Below are 16,749 nucleotides of genomic sequence, written 5' to 3' on the forward strand. Positions count from 1 at the left end.
CAAGCAGCAGGCCATGGCAATGGCAACCAGGTTGTGTTGAATTTAGAGCTATGAAGGATGCAACAGTGGGATGCATTGTCCCATAGTGTTTCAGACAGCTGAAGCCAGAGCATGTGTGGCAGGGAAGTTCTGTGTGAAGGTCCTGAGAAGGCATTGCATGAAGTTGTAAAAGTGAAACCTAGGTTGCAGTAGAGATCTCAGATCAGATACTAGAGCCATGTGACATCTGGCAAGGAGAGCAGCATACAGGGAGTGGAGTCACAGGAAAGGGGGGATGTTTCAGGCAGAAAAGATGGAGAGTGGAACCACCTTAGCCCAATGAAACTGAAGTCTCAGACATGGGACATGGTGCTACTGGATTTCCTGTTTTCCCAGCTGGGGTTTGGTCTTGCATTAGATCAGTATTTCCTCACTATGTTCCCAATGCTCTCTATTGGAATAGTATTCTGTGACATTGCCTGTTTGATGCATGGGATTTGTCTATTAATTTTAAAGGGGGTTAAAATTAAGAGGTGTCCCTGAGTATCAAGGTAACTTTTGGATTCAGACTTTTGAAGGATTAAAATTTGAAGGATTATGAAAATATGACATAAAGTAACAATGATGACATATAAAGTTGGGCTATTTACATTGTAATATGGTAAGGATACTATGGAGTGTAGTGTAGTTTATTTTGTGTGTGTGGCCCTTTAAAGGATCCTCAGTTGCTTGTCAACTGGCCTTTTTAACCCTTAGGACTGCTTGAGCCTATAACCTTCACCATCAGTTGACTCTTGGAATTCTGGGAACAGGGAAAAATAGAAAAACTCAAGAGATATTCCTGAGAGGGGGATTAGAGTCCAGATGGCAGAAGATTAGGGTCAGAGAATAGGGTTAGAGCAGACAGTTGATGCAGGAGGAAAGAAGAGAAGACAGTTAGTGGACAAAAAGAGATTGAGCAGAGTGAAAGTAGGCAACCATTAAGACAGGAAGAAGCTGAGCTGAGCCAGAGAAGATATTGTTAGAAGACATTTGAAAGTGAACTGGACTACCAGAGTAAGAAGACAGTTGGTGACAGTTGAGCCAGGAGAACCTGAGCTGGGAAGATAGCATTGAACAGTTGTTATAGTCTGGAGCTAGTAGTAATGGGAAAGGTGGGAGAAGGGACTGTTTAAGCACACTGTTGGAGAACCGAGGGAGGAGGAGATGGAAGAAAAGTTATAAGGAGCAGGGCTTTAAACTGGGAGGAGGGCTGGCAGGAAATAAGAGAACTGATTACTGCTTGTAAGAAAAGGAAATATTAAAAATATTAATAAAAAAATAACACACACTTTATAAATGGTGCCCAATATGGCAAGCTAGACTGAAAGGGAAGTTTAATTTTAAGTACCTTAAAGCAAAAGGCAGGAAAGGTAAGGATGGATTTTGCTTCAAAAATCATCCAGGTGTTTGCTGAGGCTGTTGTGGAGACATCTCTTGTCTGGTTTTCAGGTTTTTTTCCCTCCTTTTCTGCATTATGGGCTATTTTGTTTATAAAAATGTTGAAATACTGGCTGAGGAACTAGATTGTGAGCTATAATGGAGAAGTTGAGAATTTAAAAATAGAGAAAATGGGATTCATTCTTCTCTCTTCCTTCTGAAAAATTAACAGTTGGCTATGCAGCTAGAGAAACTGGGAGTAGAGGTAGACAAACTTGAAAAAACATAAACACAAGAAAAAGGGAGGCGAGATGTGAGGGAGGGAGAGTGGGTGGGGTGGGTGAAGAGGTTGGGTAGGTGGATCAGGAGGGTGTGTGGTGGGTGGATCGGGTGATGGGTGGGTTGGTGGGGGAGGAGCGTCTCAGAAGCAAAAAGGTTGTGGATAGGGTGATGAACTCTGGGAGGGGGAACTGGGAAGGGGGACAAAATTTGTAATGTAAATAAACATTTTTTAAAAGGGGGGGGAAGGAGAACAAATAGGTTCATTTCCAGTGACTGAACCATAAAATGGGAGTTTCCCCCAGGTAGAAAGTGGGAAAGGAACTGTGTGAGAGGGCAGACAAGTTACAGAAATGGAAAAGCAGGAGGACGGTCAGATGAAACAGCCTTTTTCAGGAGACATGGCTAAACCCACAGAACCTTTTGAAGACAGGCAGTCCTTGGTCACAAACTCACCAACAGCATTCCCAGTAATTAGAGAGTGTATGCCTACAAATAGAGAATATCCATGAGGTCATGATAAAATAGGATGGTGTCCTGTAGAAATGACTGACCTAAGGTGTTTGAAAGAGGCAAATATGTCTAATGGGATACACTTGCCCTATGTGAAACAAACCCTAAAACAGCTGTACTTCAGGCTGGTCTTCAATTTCAGTGATTGTCATGCTGGAGAGAAGAAGCCAGGGATTTTGAAACAGCACAATAGAGTGAGGGGGATTAGTACAGTGAGGGAGCAGTTGATAGGTGAAGGTTGGCACACTGATATACAAGAACAGGTTCAGTTTGAGAACACAATGTCATTCAGCAGCTTTAAGAGCTTGGAACAAAGTTGAAGAACTAGTAAAGAAGTCCTCATTATCATAAAAATTGTACAAAGTTCAGGGGATGTTTTCAGTGATTTTTTTTTTTTTTACAAAGATTAGTTTCAGCTCTGAAAAACCATATCAGAACCTGATTCGAGACCAGTTCTAATTCAGACCTTGGCATTTGAAATTGCAAATATGAAATGCAAAATGGTTATTAGGGTATTAAATACAAGGGCAGTACCTATAGAAGTGTGGACCAGGAAGATAAGCGATATTGCTTTAATAATGTATGTCATGATAACTGAGCAATGCATACCTAAAGATTTTAGACCTCAAAATGACATAAAGCACAGGATACCCACAATATACTTCACAGACCCAAAGAAGCTAAACAAGAAAGCAGGCCCAGGTAAGGATGCTTGAATCTCAGAAGGTAGAATAAAAGTCATAGGAGGCAGATGAAGAGAGGGAGTAGGGATGGTATAGGGAGGGAAATGAGGGGAGGTCAAGATTAGATGTGGGGAGAGACAAGAGAGAGGGGCAGAGGGCCAGAAGAATGAATGGAAACCTGCAGCTGGCCAGGGTTGCGGTATCTCTAGGATGTGCCAGAACCTGGAATGGCAGAGGCTCCCAGAAGTCAAGGAGGGGGGTGACCTTAGCTGAGATGCCTAGCAGTAGGGATATGGAACCTGAAGGAGCCAACTCTTATAGCCAAACAAGAAAACCCCAGTAGAGAGATAAGGCCACCAACCAACCTATAAAACTTTTGACCCAAAATTTGTCCTGTCTATAAGAAATACAAGGACAAAGATAGAATACAAGCTGAGAGAATGGCAGCCAACCAGTAACAAGCCCAATGTGAGACCCATCCTATGGGCAAGCCCAATCTCTTGGCTTATTAATCACAGTTAGTGTCACATTTGCAGATAGGAGCCTAGCATTACTGTTCTCTTGAGAGGCTCCACCCAGCAGCTGACTGAAACAGATGGAGAGACCCACAGCCAAACACTGGATGGAGTTGAGAGACTTTTATTCACAAGTTGGGGGAAGACTTGAGGGCTCTGAAGGGGATAGGAACTTCACATGAACACCAACAGTGTCAACTAACCTGGACCCTATGGGACTCTCAGATACTGAACAACCAACCAAGGAGCATATCAGGGCTGCACTTAGGCTTCCCACACATATGTAGCAGATATGCAGCTTGGTCTTCATGTGGGTCTCCCAACAACTAAAGCAGGAGCTATCCCTAAAGCCATTGTCTGTCTATGGAATATGCTCCCCTACCTGGGCTTATCTTGGCTCTGTGGGAGAAGATGAGCCTAATCCTGCAGAGACTTGATATACCAAGGTGGGGCAATACACGGGGAGGGATTCCACCCTCTGAGGAGAAGAGGGTTGGAGTGGAGGGACTGTGTGAGGGAGAACTGGGCAGTGATCAGGATGTAAAGTGAATAAATAAATGGAAAAACAGTTGCTCAGGAAGATGACTGATATTGGTTCAAGCCTGTATAATTCTTGATAATTGGGCGAGCCATAGATACAGGCTTTAGATCTGAAAACGCAAAGGTGCTTTAACTGTGGAAAGATATGGTCATTTGCAAAGAGACTGTGGCCAAGCCACTAAAGGTCTCAGATCTCAAAATACCCAAGGCTATAAATGTGGGAAATACAGTCAATTTCAAAGAAAATTGTGAACAATGCATCTCTAAGGGCAATGTTTTTTCTAAATATAAACAAGAAAGAAGGTCTAGGCTTCCAGGGGTGTGCTGGCAATGTAGCAAGGCTTGCCATTGGACCAATGAAAGTAGGTCCCAGAGAGAAATCCAAGGTAACTTCTTGCCATTGGGAAATGAAATAAGTGACTAGCTTGAGGCCCCACAGCAAAAATACAAGCCATTTGCCTCTTGTCAGACAGGAATTAACAAGCAGGCAGCAAAAACCTCAATTAAACATTGTACATCTAATGCATGCTACTGCAGGCGGTGTTGCTCTAGACTTGGTTAGAGATAAACATCTTACACTATCTCAAAAAAATTCAGTGTTATAAAATTACTGTGGTTTATGGTACTTTCCCCTCAGGGACATCAGGTACTGTCCTGGGAAGAAGTAGATTGAAAATCCAAGGATTCCTTGTGTATCCAGGAATTAAAGATGAAGAATAAAGAAGAAATTAAAACAATGGCCTATGTTTTTTTTTTTAAAAAAAAGATGCAATTTAACATAAGTCCTAGGATTGCTCAGCTATTATTGTTTTTCTATACCAAAGACAAAGCCACTCCAGTAGGAAAAACAGGAACGTTTGGAAGTCCTAGAAAACATGTATTCTAGCGAACCATTGTTAATGATCAGAGCCCAAAAATCAAAGGTTTTGTGTATGCAGTAGCTGATGTAACTATCATTTCATAAAAGTCTTGACATTCAGAATGGCCACTTCAAAAGGCTTATACCCAGTTTCTAGGAATGGAAATGTTATCTCAGTATAAAGTGTGTGATGGCTTAAATGTGTGGGACCAAAAGGTCAAATAAGAAAGTTAAGGCCTTATGTGGCTGACATAGCCATAAATTTGTGGAAATGAGACTTATTACAGCAGTGGAGAACTAAGATTACTAGTCTCTTATAGCAAAGACAATCCCTAAAATAAAGGGTGAAATAAAAAAATGCTTTTGGGGAAGTTATTCAAAATGTCATCCAGAACAACCACAAACTGTGAAAGTTCAAAACCAGACAAAACAGGGACTGATCTTCCAAATCTGAAAGGAAGTTTCAAATGTGTTTGGCTAATGAGCCTGTATGAGAAGAGCAATGATCTTTATCTTAAAAAAAAATTACAGGCTTGCTAGGTCCATTAGTGCAATGAAATGATGAAATTGACCAAATATTCATAGGAAATGTGTTAGAAGCCTCAAAATTTCATGACAACAGTGAAGGTTTAAATTTTTTCCCCCTGGTAACAAGACAAAATTTTAAGAAAATGACCTGCTTGGTTTTTGCTTCTATTACCTGCTGGAAGTAAACCTAGGGGGACCAAAAGAAATAAAATCAGGCAGAATTTGAAAAATTGAAGATTGACCATCATACCATTGATACTTATTCAGGGTTTTAATGGCAACCATTTTATGTTATGAAGTCTGATCCTGTCATTACACATTTACTGGATGTAATCTCTATTATGGAGATATTTGCATGAATTGAGACTGACAATGCCCTTGTGGATGCATTTTAACATAAAGCAGTTCTTTGCATATTATAAAGCACATTACAGGTATACCACACAATCCTACAGGACAAGCAGTTATAGAAAGATCTAACTGCACCTTAAAATAAATGTTTGTAAAACAAAAGGAACCAATCCGTCCACAGAACCAATCCATCCATAAAACTTTTGATCTAAAATTTATCCTGTCTAAAAGAAATGCAGGGATTCATCTTTCTGAATGATTTCCTTCAGAAACTAAAGGAAAGGCCAACCAATAACCATCTCAACTTGGAATCCATTCCTTGACCTTATTTATGATATTCTGTTATCCTTGCAGACACAAGCTTAGAATAACTGTCCTCTGAGAGACTGTACCCAGCAGCAGACTATAGACACCTACAGCCAAACATTAGGTAGAGGTCAGGGACACTTATGGAAGAGTTGGGGGATGGACTGAAGGCCCTGAGGGGAAGGGAAGCCCACAGGAATACCAGCAGAGTCAACTAAGCCCTGGAAGATCTCAGAAACAGAGCCACCGAACAATAAACATGTGTTGGAATGAGGCCCCAGGCCCATATATAGCAGAAAAGCAACTCAGTCTTCATGGCTGCCTTGTTTGGCCTCAGTGAGAGAGTATGTGCCTAATCTGGCAGATCCTTGATTGCCAGGGTGAGGAGATACTCACAGGGGCCCCACCTCAGAGGAGAAGGGGAGGGGATAGATGGAGAACTCTCTGAGGTAGGGACTGGGAAGAGAAGCAGCATTTATTTGAAACATAAATATGCCTGTAAAACAAAAGAATAAAGATCGCCCTTTCCTCTATAGATAAATGATATTCTGTTAACTTTAAATTTTATGAACATTAGTAATAAAGGAGCAGCAGCTTTGAGACAATGGGTTATAGAAAAAACTGGAATTAAGTCACCCTATATACTATAAGGATATGTTAACATCAGAATGGAAGTTAGCAAATGTTTTGCATTAGGAATGTGGATTTGTTTATATTTCCATAGGAAATGAAAAGTTGTTGATACCAGCAAAAGTAATGAAGCTCGGAGTTGTATGTGAGTAGTCTCCTGTAAACCTTTGCCGCTGGTGCAAAAAGAACAAAGAAGAGAGCCTGACCAGCCACTGTCTTTCCTGCTAGCCAAAAAAAACCTGGAAAAGAAATATTCAGCACTGACAGATCTATGAGCAAGACTTTTGCCTCCTGCAATGCAGAGCCATCCTCAATGCAGAGCCACAACAGGCTTATGAGCAGGATCATATGACAGGCAATGCTGAATACCATATCCTGCATGCCCAAGTCAGGGCTGGCAATCCAACAGTTCACAAAGAGATTAAAAGACTTCAGTGAGGAACTCCAGAACACATGCTGCTAGAAGATTAGTCCAGGGGTATAAAAGTTTCAGGAAGCTGTATCCAAGTTACAGGAAGGAGAAACTGTTAGGTTTGTATCTCAGTTGTTGATATGTTCCAGAGAAATCAACAGAAAGATCATGCCAGATACCTGAAAACCCTGAAAAAGACAGTAGCATGTCTATAGAGAATGCCCATGGAAGCTTCAAGACTGCATGATCAGTAGATAAAGCAAATGGAGAGGGGAATGTCATGATTTATTTTGTGTGTCTGGATCTTTAAAGGATTCCCAGTGTCAGAAGCCATCAAAAGGAAGCTAAAAACTAGCAGGTGATCTTCCTGAGATGGCTCTGCCATGGACTATAAAGTTAATTTGCTTCTTTAAGCAAGGCCAAGAAGAATTTCATTTTAGGAAAGATTCTTGCTATTAATATGCTTTTCCTGTTATTATGTTATATTAGTGTGATTATAACAATCACTAGTTATCAGCCCATCCTTTTGAGCAGATCTCTGCAGATAACAAAGATATACTCTCTTGTAGTGATGCTATATGGACAAATAGATGATTTCTTAACTTTTTAATGATTATAGAAGAATTCCAAAAATTATATTAGTAATTATTAAGCCCTTTTATAATAGGACTGCTATTAAATCCTCTCTGATAATCAAAACTACATTGAGAATTCTACCAGTCTTCAAGTGTCACCAGTTAATTGCTTCTGAGATAGCAAGCAGGCATCTACAACTTAGAGGATATTCCAAGTTGTGAAACTGTTAACCAAAGATTGTAAAATGGAAACTAATGATTTACTATAGGTGCAAAGATAGAAGATTAATTATTGACTGGGTTTATCTCTATCTTCATTTAATACCTTAGTCACAAAATTACGGTTTTTTAACTTTCAATGAACCTGTAGAGCTAGTGAAGATGATGAATATTTAGTCAGATAATTACTCTTAATGGATATACATGTAAACTTTCTCTGTTATAAAATTCTTATTCAATTTATGATTTGAATTTATGTGTAAACTTGTGGTAAACTTTTTATCATGTGATCATGTATTTTGAAAGACGTATAAGTGCTGAGGACAAAGAGGAGACAAAACTGAAGAATTTTTTTAGAGAGAAAAACCTTTCAGAAGAACTTACTTAATGTTCATGGAAAACTCTTTAGAGAGAACTTATAAATAAAGATTAAAATCACTTTTCAAAGTGTTCTTCTTTTCTTCCTGAGACTTCAAGTAGCAGGCTGGGGATTAGAGCTGTGCATTTCCTACAGAGATGAAACAAAGGCTACTTTGTTTAATCCCCTGCTGTTTTACAGTGAGGTGCTAAACTCCAGAGATTACAGTTTCTGGTCTCAAAGAAACTCAGGCAGGTCAGCTACAGTAGCAAAGTGACTTAGACTTAAGATAGGTAGACATTTTATTATTAAACAGCAATCCTAAGTATCTTGCAAGACCAAGTCTTTGCCCCCACCAATGCTCTTCTCTCATGGCTTACCTCAAGAGGAACAAAGAAAGAAAAACTATGGGGGCTGGCCCTGGCACCCCAGATTCTAGTCAACTATCCTATAAGAAATGCTTATCCTTATAACTTCTTGATTCTATGACCTTCACTGTTGGTTGTCTCTTGGACTTCTGGGTACAGGAGAAGATAGAAAACCCCATCAAAGCTTGAGAATGGGGATTAGGGTCCAGGTGACAGAAGAGTAGGGACAGAGAATAGGGTTAGAGCACACACTTGGTACAGAAAGAAGATTGATTAGTGTTAAGGAAGAGAAGATGGTGGGTGAACAAAAGAGGTGGAGCAGAGTGGAAATAGACAATCACTGAGCCAGGAGAAGCTGAGCTGAGCCAGAGGAGATATGGTTAGGAGACAGTGGAAAGTGAATTGGGCTAGCAGAATGAGAAGACAGTTGGTAACAGTTGAGCCAGGAAAATCTGAGCTGGACAAATAGCATTGAAGTTATAGTTTGGAGCTGCTAGTAATGAGGAAATTTGGAAAGGGGATTGTTCAAGCACACTGTTGGGAAACTGAGGGAGGAACGGTTGGAAGAAAGCTTTGAAGGGGCTGGGCCAGAAACTGGAAGACGACTGGCAGCAAGTTAAGAGAACTGATTACTGTTCATAACTAAAGGAAACATTAAAAGAAACTTTAAAAGAAAACAACCACACATTTTATAATATAGTCTAACCAAAGGTGGCACTTTTACTTACTATGTCCCCAGAAGTCTCAGGCATCTGAACACTGTTCCCTAGTTAGTGGCGCTGTTTATGGAGTGGGTACATATGTCATTGCTGGAGGCATAGATAGATCACTGAAAGTTCAAAGCCTCACCCTACTTTCAATGCCCTAACTCTGCTTCACAATTGAGGTAATAAACATGATTTTTAAGCTTCCTGCTATAGCAGCCATTCTTCCCTTCCATGATGGAAACTTACCCCTCTGGAACTGTGAGCCAAAATAAAATCTTGGTCATGGTACCTTATCACAAATAATGTGAAAGTAAAATTGCTACCTGTTGTCATTCCCAGGTAATCATAACTAAGTAATGTATGCAACATCAGAGAGATGACTGTATAATGCTATAATGTTCTCTACCTTTGACACTGATGCCATAAGAATAGATTTCTCTGCTGGGCAGTAGGGACGCACACCTTTAATCCCAACACTTGGGAGGCAGAGGCAGGCAGATTTCTGAGTTCGAGGCCAGCATGGTCTACAGAGTGAGTGCCAGGACTATACAGAGAAATCCTGTCTTGAAAAACCAAAAGAAAAAAAAAAGAATAGACTTCTCTTTCAGATTTACTTCCTCTTCAGAATCGATGTTCTCATTCAGGGTTTGGCAGTGTAAGTGTTCCTGCTTGGATGAAAGGATATCCTGGGACCCAGAAACCTAGCAAACACACACACTAGGGGAAAAGGTGTCCATCCCAATGTAGGGACATCCTGAGACACAGGAGTCCAGGAACTACACAGCTCTGAGGTGGGACAGCGTCTCTAGAGAAGGGCATCCTGAGACATGGGAGCCCAGGAACCACACAGCTCTGAGAGCACGAATCTGTAGGTAAGGCTTTGCAGCTCCCAGGGGGAAGCTTTCACAGCTAATATGAAGTATTCATTAGCCTCTGTCCCCCTCCACTTCTTTGCTTCTTCCCTTCTCTTCATTGCTACTTAGCTTCTTGTGAAGAGAGAGTCACAGTTGTGTCCAGAGTGTGAAAGAACAAATGCAGGGGTAGCTGCCTCTGCTCCCTGGAGCAGACAGCAGGGAACTTAACAAAGGGCAAGACTTATACAAGATTTATTAGGGGGCAGAGCTTTTCAGTGGAGAGGTTTCCACACTGAGGAATGGTGAAATTTCAAGTCCTTAGCTTGGGAGCTCAGGGATCAGTGACTTTTCCTGTTAAAGGATTGGTGGAATTTCCTGCTCAGGCATTGGGATGGGAAGCCCTTTTTGTCCATAGGTAGCTTTGGCTGAGGCACCTCTAATGCTGAGCTGTGTCAGGAGGCTAGAAAAATGTCACAACAATGGACAGCACCTCATGACAGCCTATAGACTGAGGTGGGAAAAGAAGGACCCACACCCAGGACAGCTCTCCTGTGGTGGCATCTCATGACAATAGCTGGCTGAGGATGTCACCACCATGGACAGCTCCTGTGGCAGCTACAAGCTGGGGCAGGAAAGGGTTGCTAGTGTTTGGCAGGCTCTGCCAGTCTGACAGCCCTGCTGTAGTATCTTATGGTGGATACAGGCTGGGACAGAAAGGAGGAGCAGGCAGCCACTGTGACAGCTCACCACTCAGGGACTATAGGCAGGATGTAATATTAGTGGATTGTCTAAATAGTCCTTCCACCTCAGGTCTTTATCTTCAGTAATAAAGAACCTTTGCTCTGTGGGAAAACATATACAGCTGCCATTATAGAGTCACACTTGCAGACCACCAGTGTGAGTCTTTTGGAAACCAGAGCAATAGGGTGTGTGGTGCTTTGAATGAGAATGGCACTCTTTAGACTTCTGTCTTTGAGTACTTGGTCATAACAGAGTAGCACTATTTGGAAGAAATATAAGGGTTAAGAGGTATGGCATGGTGGGAGGAAATGTGGCAATGTCACTAAGGGTGGGATTTGAGGTTTCAAAGGCCCATGTCATACCCAGTTTCTCTCTCTGTCTGCTGCCCATGGGTATATAGGCATGTATAACTCTCAACTACGTATCCAACATCATGAATAGCTGTATGCTACCATGTTCCCTGACTTGATTATAATGGCCTAAACCTCTAGAACTATAAGTAAGATCCCATGTAATTCTTTCTTTTATAGAAGTTGCCATGAGTCCTTCTGGTCTGTGCCTGAGCGCTGAGCAGATCTTGAGCTTCAGCTCTGCACCTAGTTCCACAAAACCCAGAGGAGGCAAGGATCTTAGGTAAGGAAGCAGAAACACCCGCCCCAAACAGGGAGTAACTGGGACCCATGGGGGCTCAGGAACTCACTCCTGGCCAGGGGCACTGGTTCATTCCAGTCTGCACCTGAGCACTGAGCCTATCTTCAGCTTCAGTGTTGCACCTAAGCTCACAAAGCCCAGACGGGGCAGGACTCCTAGGAACTCCAACATGCTCAGGAACATAGGATCATAGAATCACCAGATCTCAGGAGGTTAGTCACACCAGGATTTCTGGATCCCAGAGGCAGCCTGACTCCCAGGAGCTCTTACACCCAGGATCTCAGGATCACAAAATCATAGAGACAGCTGGACTCTGAGGAGTTCTGACACAACCAAGATAACAGGAAAGACAGGCACCACTCTGAGACAGTGAGTACAGGTAGCACTAAAGAGAGCCAGATGGTGAAGGGCAAGTGCAACAACATAAGCATCAGCAACCAAGGGTACTTGGCATCATCAGAACCTAGTTCTCCCACCATAGCAAATCTCAAATACCACATCACACTGGAAAAGGAGGATTCGGACTTAAAATCACCTCTCATGAAGATGATAAAGGACTTTAAAAGGGATATAAATAACACTCCAAAGAAATTGAAAACACAGGTAAACAGGTAGGAATTGAACAAAACCATCCAGGACATAAAAATGGAAGTAGAAACAATAAAGAAATCACAAAGGGAGACTACCCTGGAGATTGAAAAACCTAGGGAAGAAATTAGGAGTCATAGATCCCAGCATTACCATTAGAATACAAGAGATAGACGAGAGAATCTAAGGTGCAGAACATACCATAGAAAATATTGACACAACTGTCAAAGAAAATGTAAAGTGCAAAAAGTTCCTAACCCAAAACATCCAGGAAATCTAGGACACAATGAGAGAAGACCAAACTTAAGGATAATAGGTATAGAAGACAGTGAAGATTCCTAACTTAAAGGGCCAATAAATATCTTCAACAAAATTATAGAAGAAAATTTCACTAACAAAGAAAGAGATGCCCATAAATATACAAGAAGCCTACAGAATTCCAAATAAACTAGACTAGAAAAGAAATACCTCCCATCACATAATAATCAAAATACCAAATGAACAAAACAAAGAAAATTAAAAGCAGTAAGGAAAAAAGGCCAAGTAACATATAAAGGCAGACCTATCAGAGTTACAACAGATTTCTCACCAGAAACTCTAAAAGCCTGAAGATCCTGGACAGATGTAATATAGACCCTAAGAGAATACAAATGCCAGCCCAGGCTACTATACCCAGCAAAACACTCAATTACCATAAATGGAAAAACCAAGATATTCCATAACAAAACCAAATTTACGCAATATCTTTCCACAAACCTAGCACTACAAAGGTTAATAGAGGGAAAACTCCAATACAAGGAAGGAAATTATACCCTAGAAAGAGCAAGAAAGTAATCTTCTTCCAACAAATCCAAAATAAGATACCACACAAACACCAGCTAATAACAAAAATAACAGGAAGCAACAATCTCCTTTCCCTAATATCTCTTAACATCAATGGACTCAATTCCCCAATAAAAAGACATAGACTAATGGTCTGGATACATAAACAGGACCCAGCATTTTGCTGCATACAGGAAGCACACCTCAGTGACAAAGACAGACACTACCTTGTCGGGGGCCAGGATAATATACCCTGGAGCTAAAAACACTTGGCTTGGGCAGCCTGCCCTCTGCCACCGTGAGAACAACAGTCACTTCCTTGTTCTCAGCATGCTTGCACAGAGCTTGCGGCTTACCACGGAGAGTTCAGCTTGTCCCCTTACCCAACCCCTTACTTAAGCCCCTTACCTAAATGTTCCCTTACCCAATTTTAGTTTTCCATTCCCCACCCAGCCACAAGTTCCCTAACCCAGTTCCCTAAACCCTTGCCACATGTCCCAAGAGGCCACCCCCTCCTCCTCCTCCCTACAGTATATCTTGTAGCAGCTTCCGCAATAAAGTGAGACCTTGACAAGATTCAGCTGGCTCTGTGCCTTCTTTCTCCTTGCTTGGTCTCGCGCCTCTTTCTCCCCTGTTTCTTCCCATTAGGCTCGCCTTCTCCGAGGGACCCTGCAACAAAAGCTGCCCCGCGGGACGGGGCAAGTGGCGCCCGAACAGGGACCCCTCGTGGGTTGAAGACGAGTCGAACGAGGTCCCGATCGTAGCCGGCCGGCTTTGAGTGTCTGAGTGCTCCGAAGACTGTGAACTCGCCAGTCCAACGAGCGGTGAGTCACCTCGTTCAATGTTTTTCAAGAACAGGGCATAAAATATATGGATTTTTATTTGTGGATAGGAGTAGGTCTTGTTTTAGAGTTTATTTTTGTTCTCCTGCTGTGTTTTTGTTGCAATTGGCACATACGCGGTAGAGAGTGCACAAGTCTACCTTGTGCCCCTGAAGACTGCTGATCGGTGGCCAACGAGCAGTAGTCATGGGACAGAAACTTTCTAAGGAAGCAGTTTTTATTCAAGACCTAAAAAATAGTCTTAGGGAAAGAGGTATAAGAGTTAAAAAGAAAGATCTTTTAAAATTTTTTCTGTATATTGATGGGGCATGTCCCTGGTTTATAATTGATGGTCCTACCATCCATCCAAAAAAGTGGCAAAAAGTGGGCCGAGAACTTAATGATAAATTGATTAGAGAAGGACCTGATAGTGTCCCAGCCACTGTCTTTTCCTATTGGGGACTTATTAGAGATATTCTAGAGGCAGATGATGATGATCCTCAAAAAAGGCGCCTCCTTTCTGTCGCCGAGTTTTGTCTCCGGCCGCTTTCACCACCGGCCCCCAAGGCCCCCTCCAGAGCCTTGCCAGTTGCTATTGATATGCCTTCAGAAGCTACTTCAGAGGCTACTCCTTTAAAATATTTGCCTCAACAAATTTATCCATCCCTTATTGCCCTCAGAGATGAGCCTCTGGACCCAGGGGATGCTGCCACCCTGGAGGAAGAGGCTGCCAGATATCATGACCAAGATTGGTCCTCACCCCCTCCTTACCCTTTGCCACCAACCCTTACAGGCCCAGCTTTTCTTCCTTCTTTACGAGCGCCCCTGTGTAAAGCTAAGGCTGACCTTACAGCTAAGGTTGGAGAGCTAACAGAAGTCCTCAACCTACAAAAGGTCTTGATCTTTCTAAACAGTTTGACAGTCTGCAGATCTCCCTTAAAAATACCTTTTTTCCCCAGACCTCAGATAGTAAAACAACAAAAAGCCGCCAGAGGCCCCCCAATAAATCAGGGCCGAAAGTGTTTCCTGTTCTCACTCGAGCTCGTGCAGCAGCACTTGAGCAGAGGCCAGAGCCCTCAGCCCCTGATACTACTGAAGCCCCTTCCGACCTTGACTATGATCCAGACACTGATAATCAGCCATCTAGTGACAGTGAGGGTGAGGGAGCTGACCAAAGAGATTATAAAACTCTTCAGCCTGCATTTAAGCCACTTAAATTTAAACATATTAAAGATCTCCATAATGCCATTAAAAATTATGGTGCAAATGCTCCCTTTACACTGTCTCTCCTTGAGAGCTTGTCAGGCAATGGATATCTTTTACCAGGAGAATGGATTAAAGTAATAAAAACAGTTGTTGACCGGCCTCAGTTTCTAATTTGGAAGGCAGAGTTTTTAGATCGAGCACAAAATATTGCCAGCCGCAACCAGAGAAATCCCTTAGCCCCCACCGCTTCCTGGTCAGCTGATAAGATCTGCGGACAGGGCAAGTATTCTTCTGAAGAAAAACAAAAGGGCTTGTCGCCTGGCATCTTAGCTCAGACTGCCGAGGCCGCTTTAGGTGCTTGGAGAGTAATGCCTCCTAAAGGATCTGCTTTCTCTCCGCTCAGTAAAATCACACAAGGTCACCAAGAACCCTTCGCACAGTTTGTCGCAAGGATTCAAGAAACTGTAGAGAGAATGTTCGGGCCTGAAGAGACAGAGGGAAAGATGGTTAAACAACTTATATTAGAAAATGCAAACCCCGCCTGTCGTGTTGCCTTACGTGGCAAAGATAACCTGGAAGTTAGCCAAATGATTCGTCTTTGTGCAGATATAGATCCCTTTGGACATCAAGTGGGACAGGCCATCACTATGGCCATGGGGGCAATGATGGATAAGGCAGCTACTATGGCTATAGGAGCAGTGATGAATAAGACATCTGATAAATCCTGCTTCCGCTGTGGCCAAGCGGGCCATTTCGCCCGCCAATGCCCTACTAATGTTGCTGCCCCCCTTGGCCCAGAGACAAATAAACAACACTCTATGCCCTTAGGGCTCTGCCCTTGGTGTAAACGTGGCCGGCACTGGGCTAAACATTGCCGTTCTAAAACAGATGTTTCAGGAAACCTTCTCCCACCAGTTTCGGGAAACGGAGGGCGGGGCCAGCCCCGGGCCCCTCAGCCAGTCTCCTTCCTGCCAGCCTTGGGGAACAGCCAGGCAGGGCCACAACAAACCCTTCAACAACAGCTCCCAGATCAGCCTCAACCCTCCATAGGGCTACCCCAGGGAGCGCAGGATTGGACCTCAATGCCTCCTCCGATACAATATTAGAGGCTGGGGGAGGAGTCCAGATAATTCCTACTGGTGTTTTTGGCCCCCCCACCCCAAACTTATTTTTTGATTTTAGGCAGAGCGTCAGCCACCCTCCAAGGAGTTACTATTTTTCCTTCAATTATTGATAATGATTATTCCGGAGAGATTAAAGTGCTGGCCTCCAGCTCCAGAGGACCCCTCCACATTCGCCAAGGACAGCGTATTGCACAAGCTCTTCCCCTTCCACTAAATACATTGGCACCCTCTTTGGGGCAGCCCCGGGGTGCCTCCACCCCAGGGTCTTCCGATGCCTATTGGGTTCAACAAGTTTCACAAGAACGCCCACAACTGAAACTTAAACTTAATGGCAAAACCTTTGAGGGCATCCTTGATTCAGGGGCAGATTCCACAGTAATTTCACAGGCCCATTGGCCTGCTTCTTGGCCCTGTCAACCCTCCTTAACTCACCTCCAAGGCATTGGTCAGTCTATTAACACCCTTCAAAGCTCACAGCTGTTAACTTGGGAAGACCCTGAAGGAAATACTGGACATGTTAGACCTTTTATTGTTCCAGGCCTCCCCATTAACCTATGGGGCCGAGATATTTTAAGCCAAATGGGAGTCTTTATGTTTAGCCCCTCTGTGACTGTTACCCATCAGATGCTAGATCAGGGATTTATTCCTGGCCAGGGCCTGGGTAAAAACAACCAGGGGACTCCCACTCCCCTTGAGGTCCG

The 16,749-nt window shown here is 42.9% G+C and overlaps 1 protein-coding gene across 1 annotated transcript; it reads left to right on the top strand.

The window, feature by feature from the left end:
- The first annotated feature begins 13,925 nt into the window (after positions 1–13,925).
- On the top strand, positions 13,926–16,030 carry LOC114623820 (endogenous retrovirus group K member 6 Gag polyprotein-like). Its single transcript, XM_028770531.1, has 2 exons — positions 13,926–14,576; positions 14,678–16,030. Exons 1-2 carry the CDS (start codon positions 13,926–13,928, stop codon positions 16,028–16,030), a joined length of 2,004 nt encoding a protein of 667 aa, XP_028626364.1.
- The last annotated feature ends 719 nt before the right edge of the window (positions 16,031–16,749 follow it).

This window comes from Grammomys surdaster, unplaced genomic scaffold (genome assembly GCF_004785775.1).
Source record: "Grammomys surdaster isolate TR1022 unplaced genomic scaffold, NIH_TR_1.0 202, whole genome shotgun sequence".
Lineage (NCBI taxonomy): Eukaryota > Metazoa > Chordata > Mammalia > Rodentia > Muridae > Grammomys > Grammomys surdaster.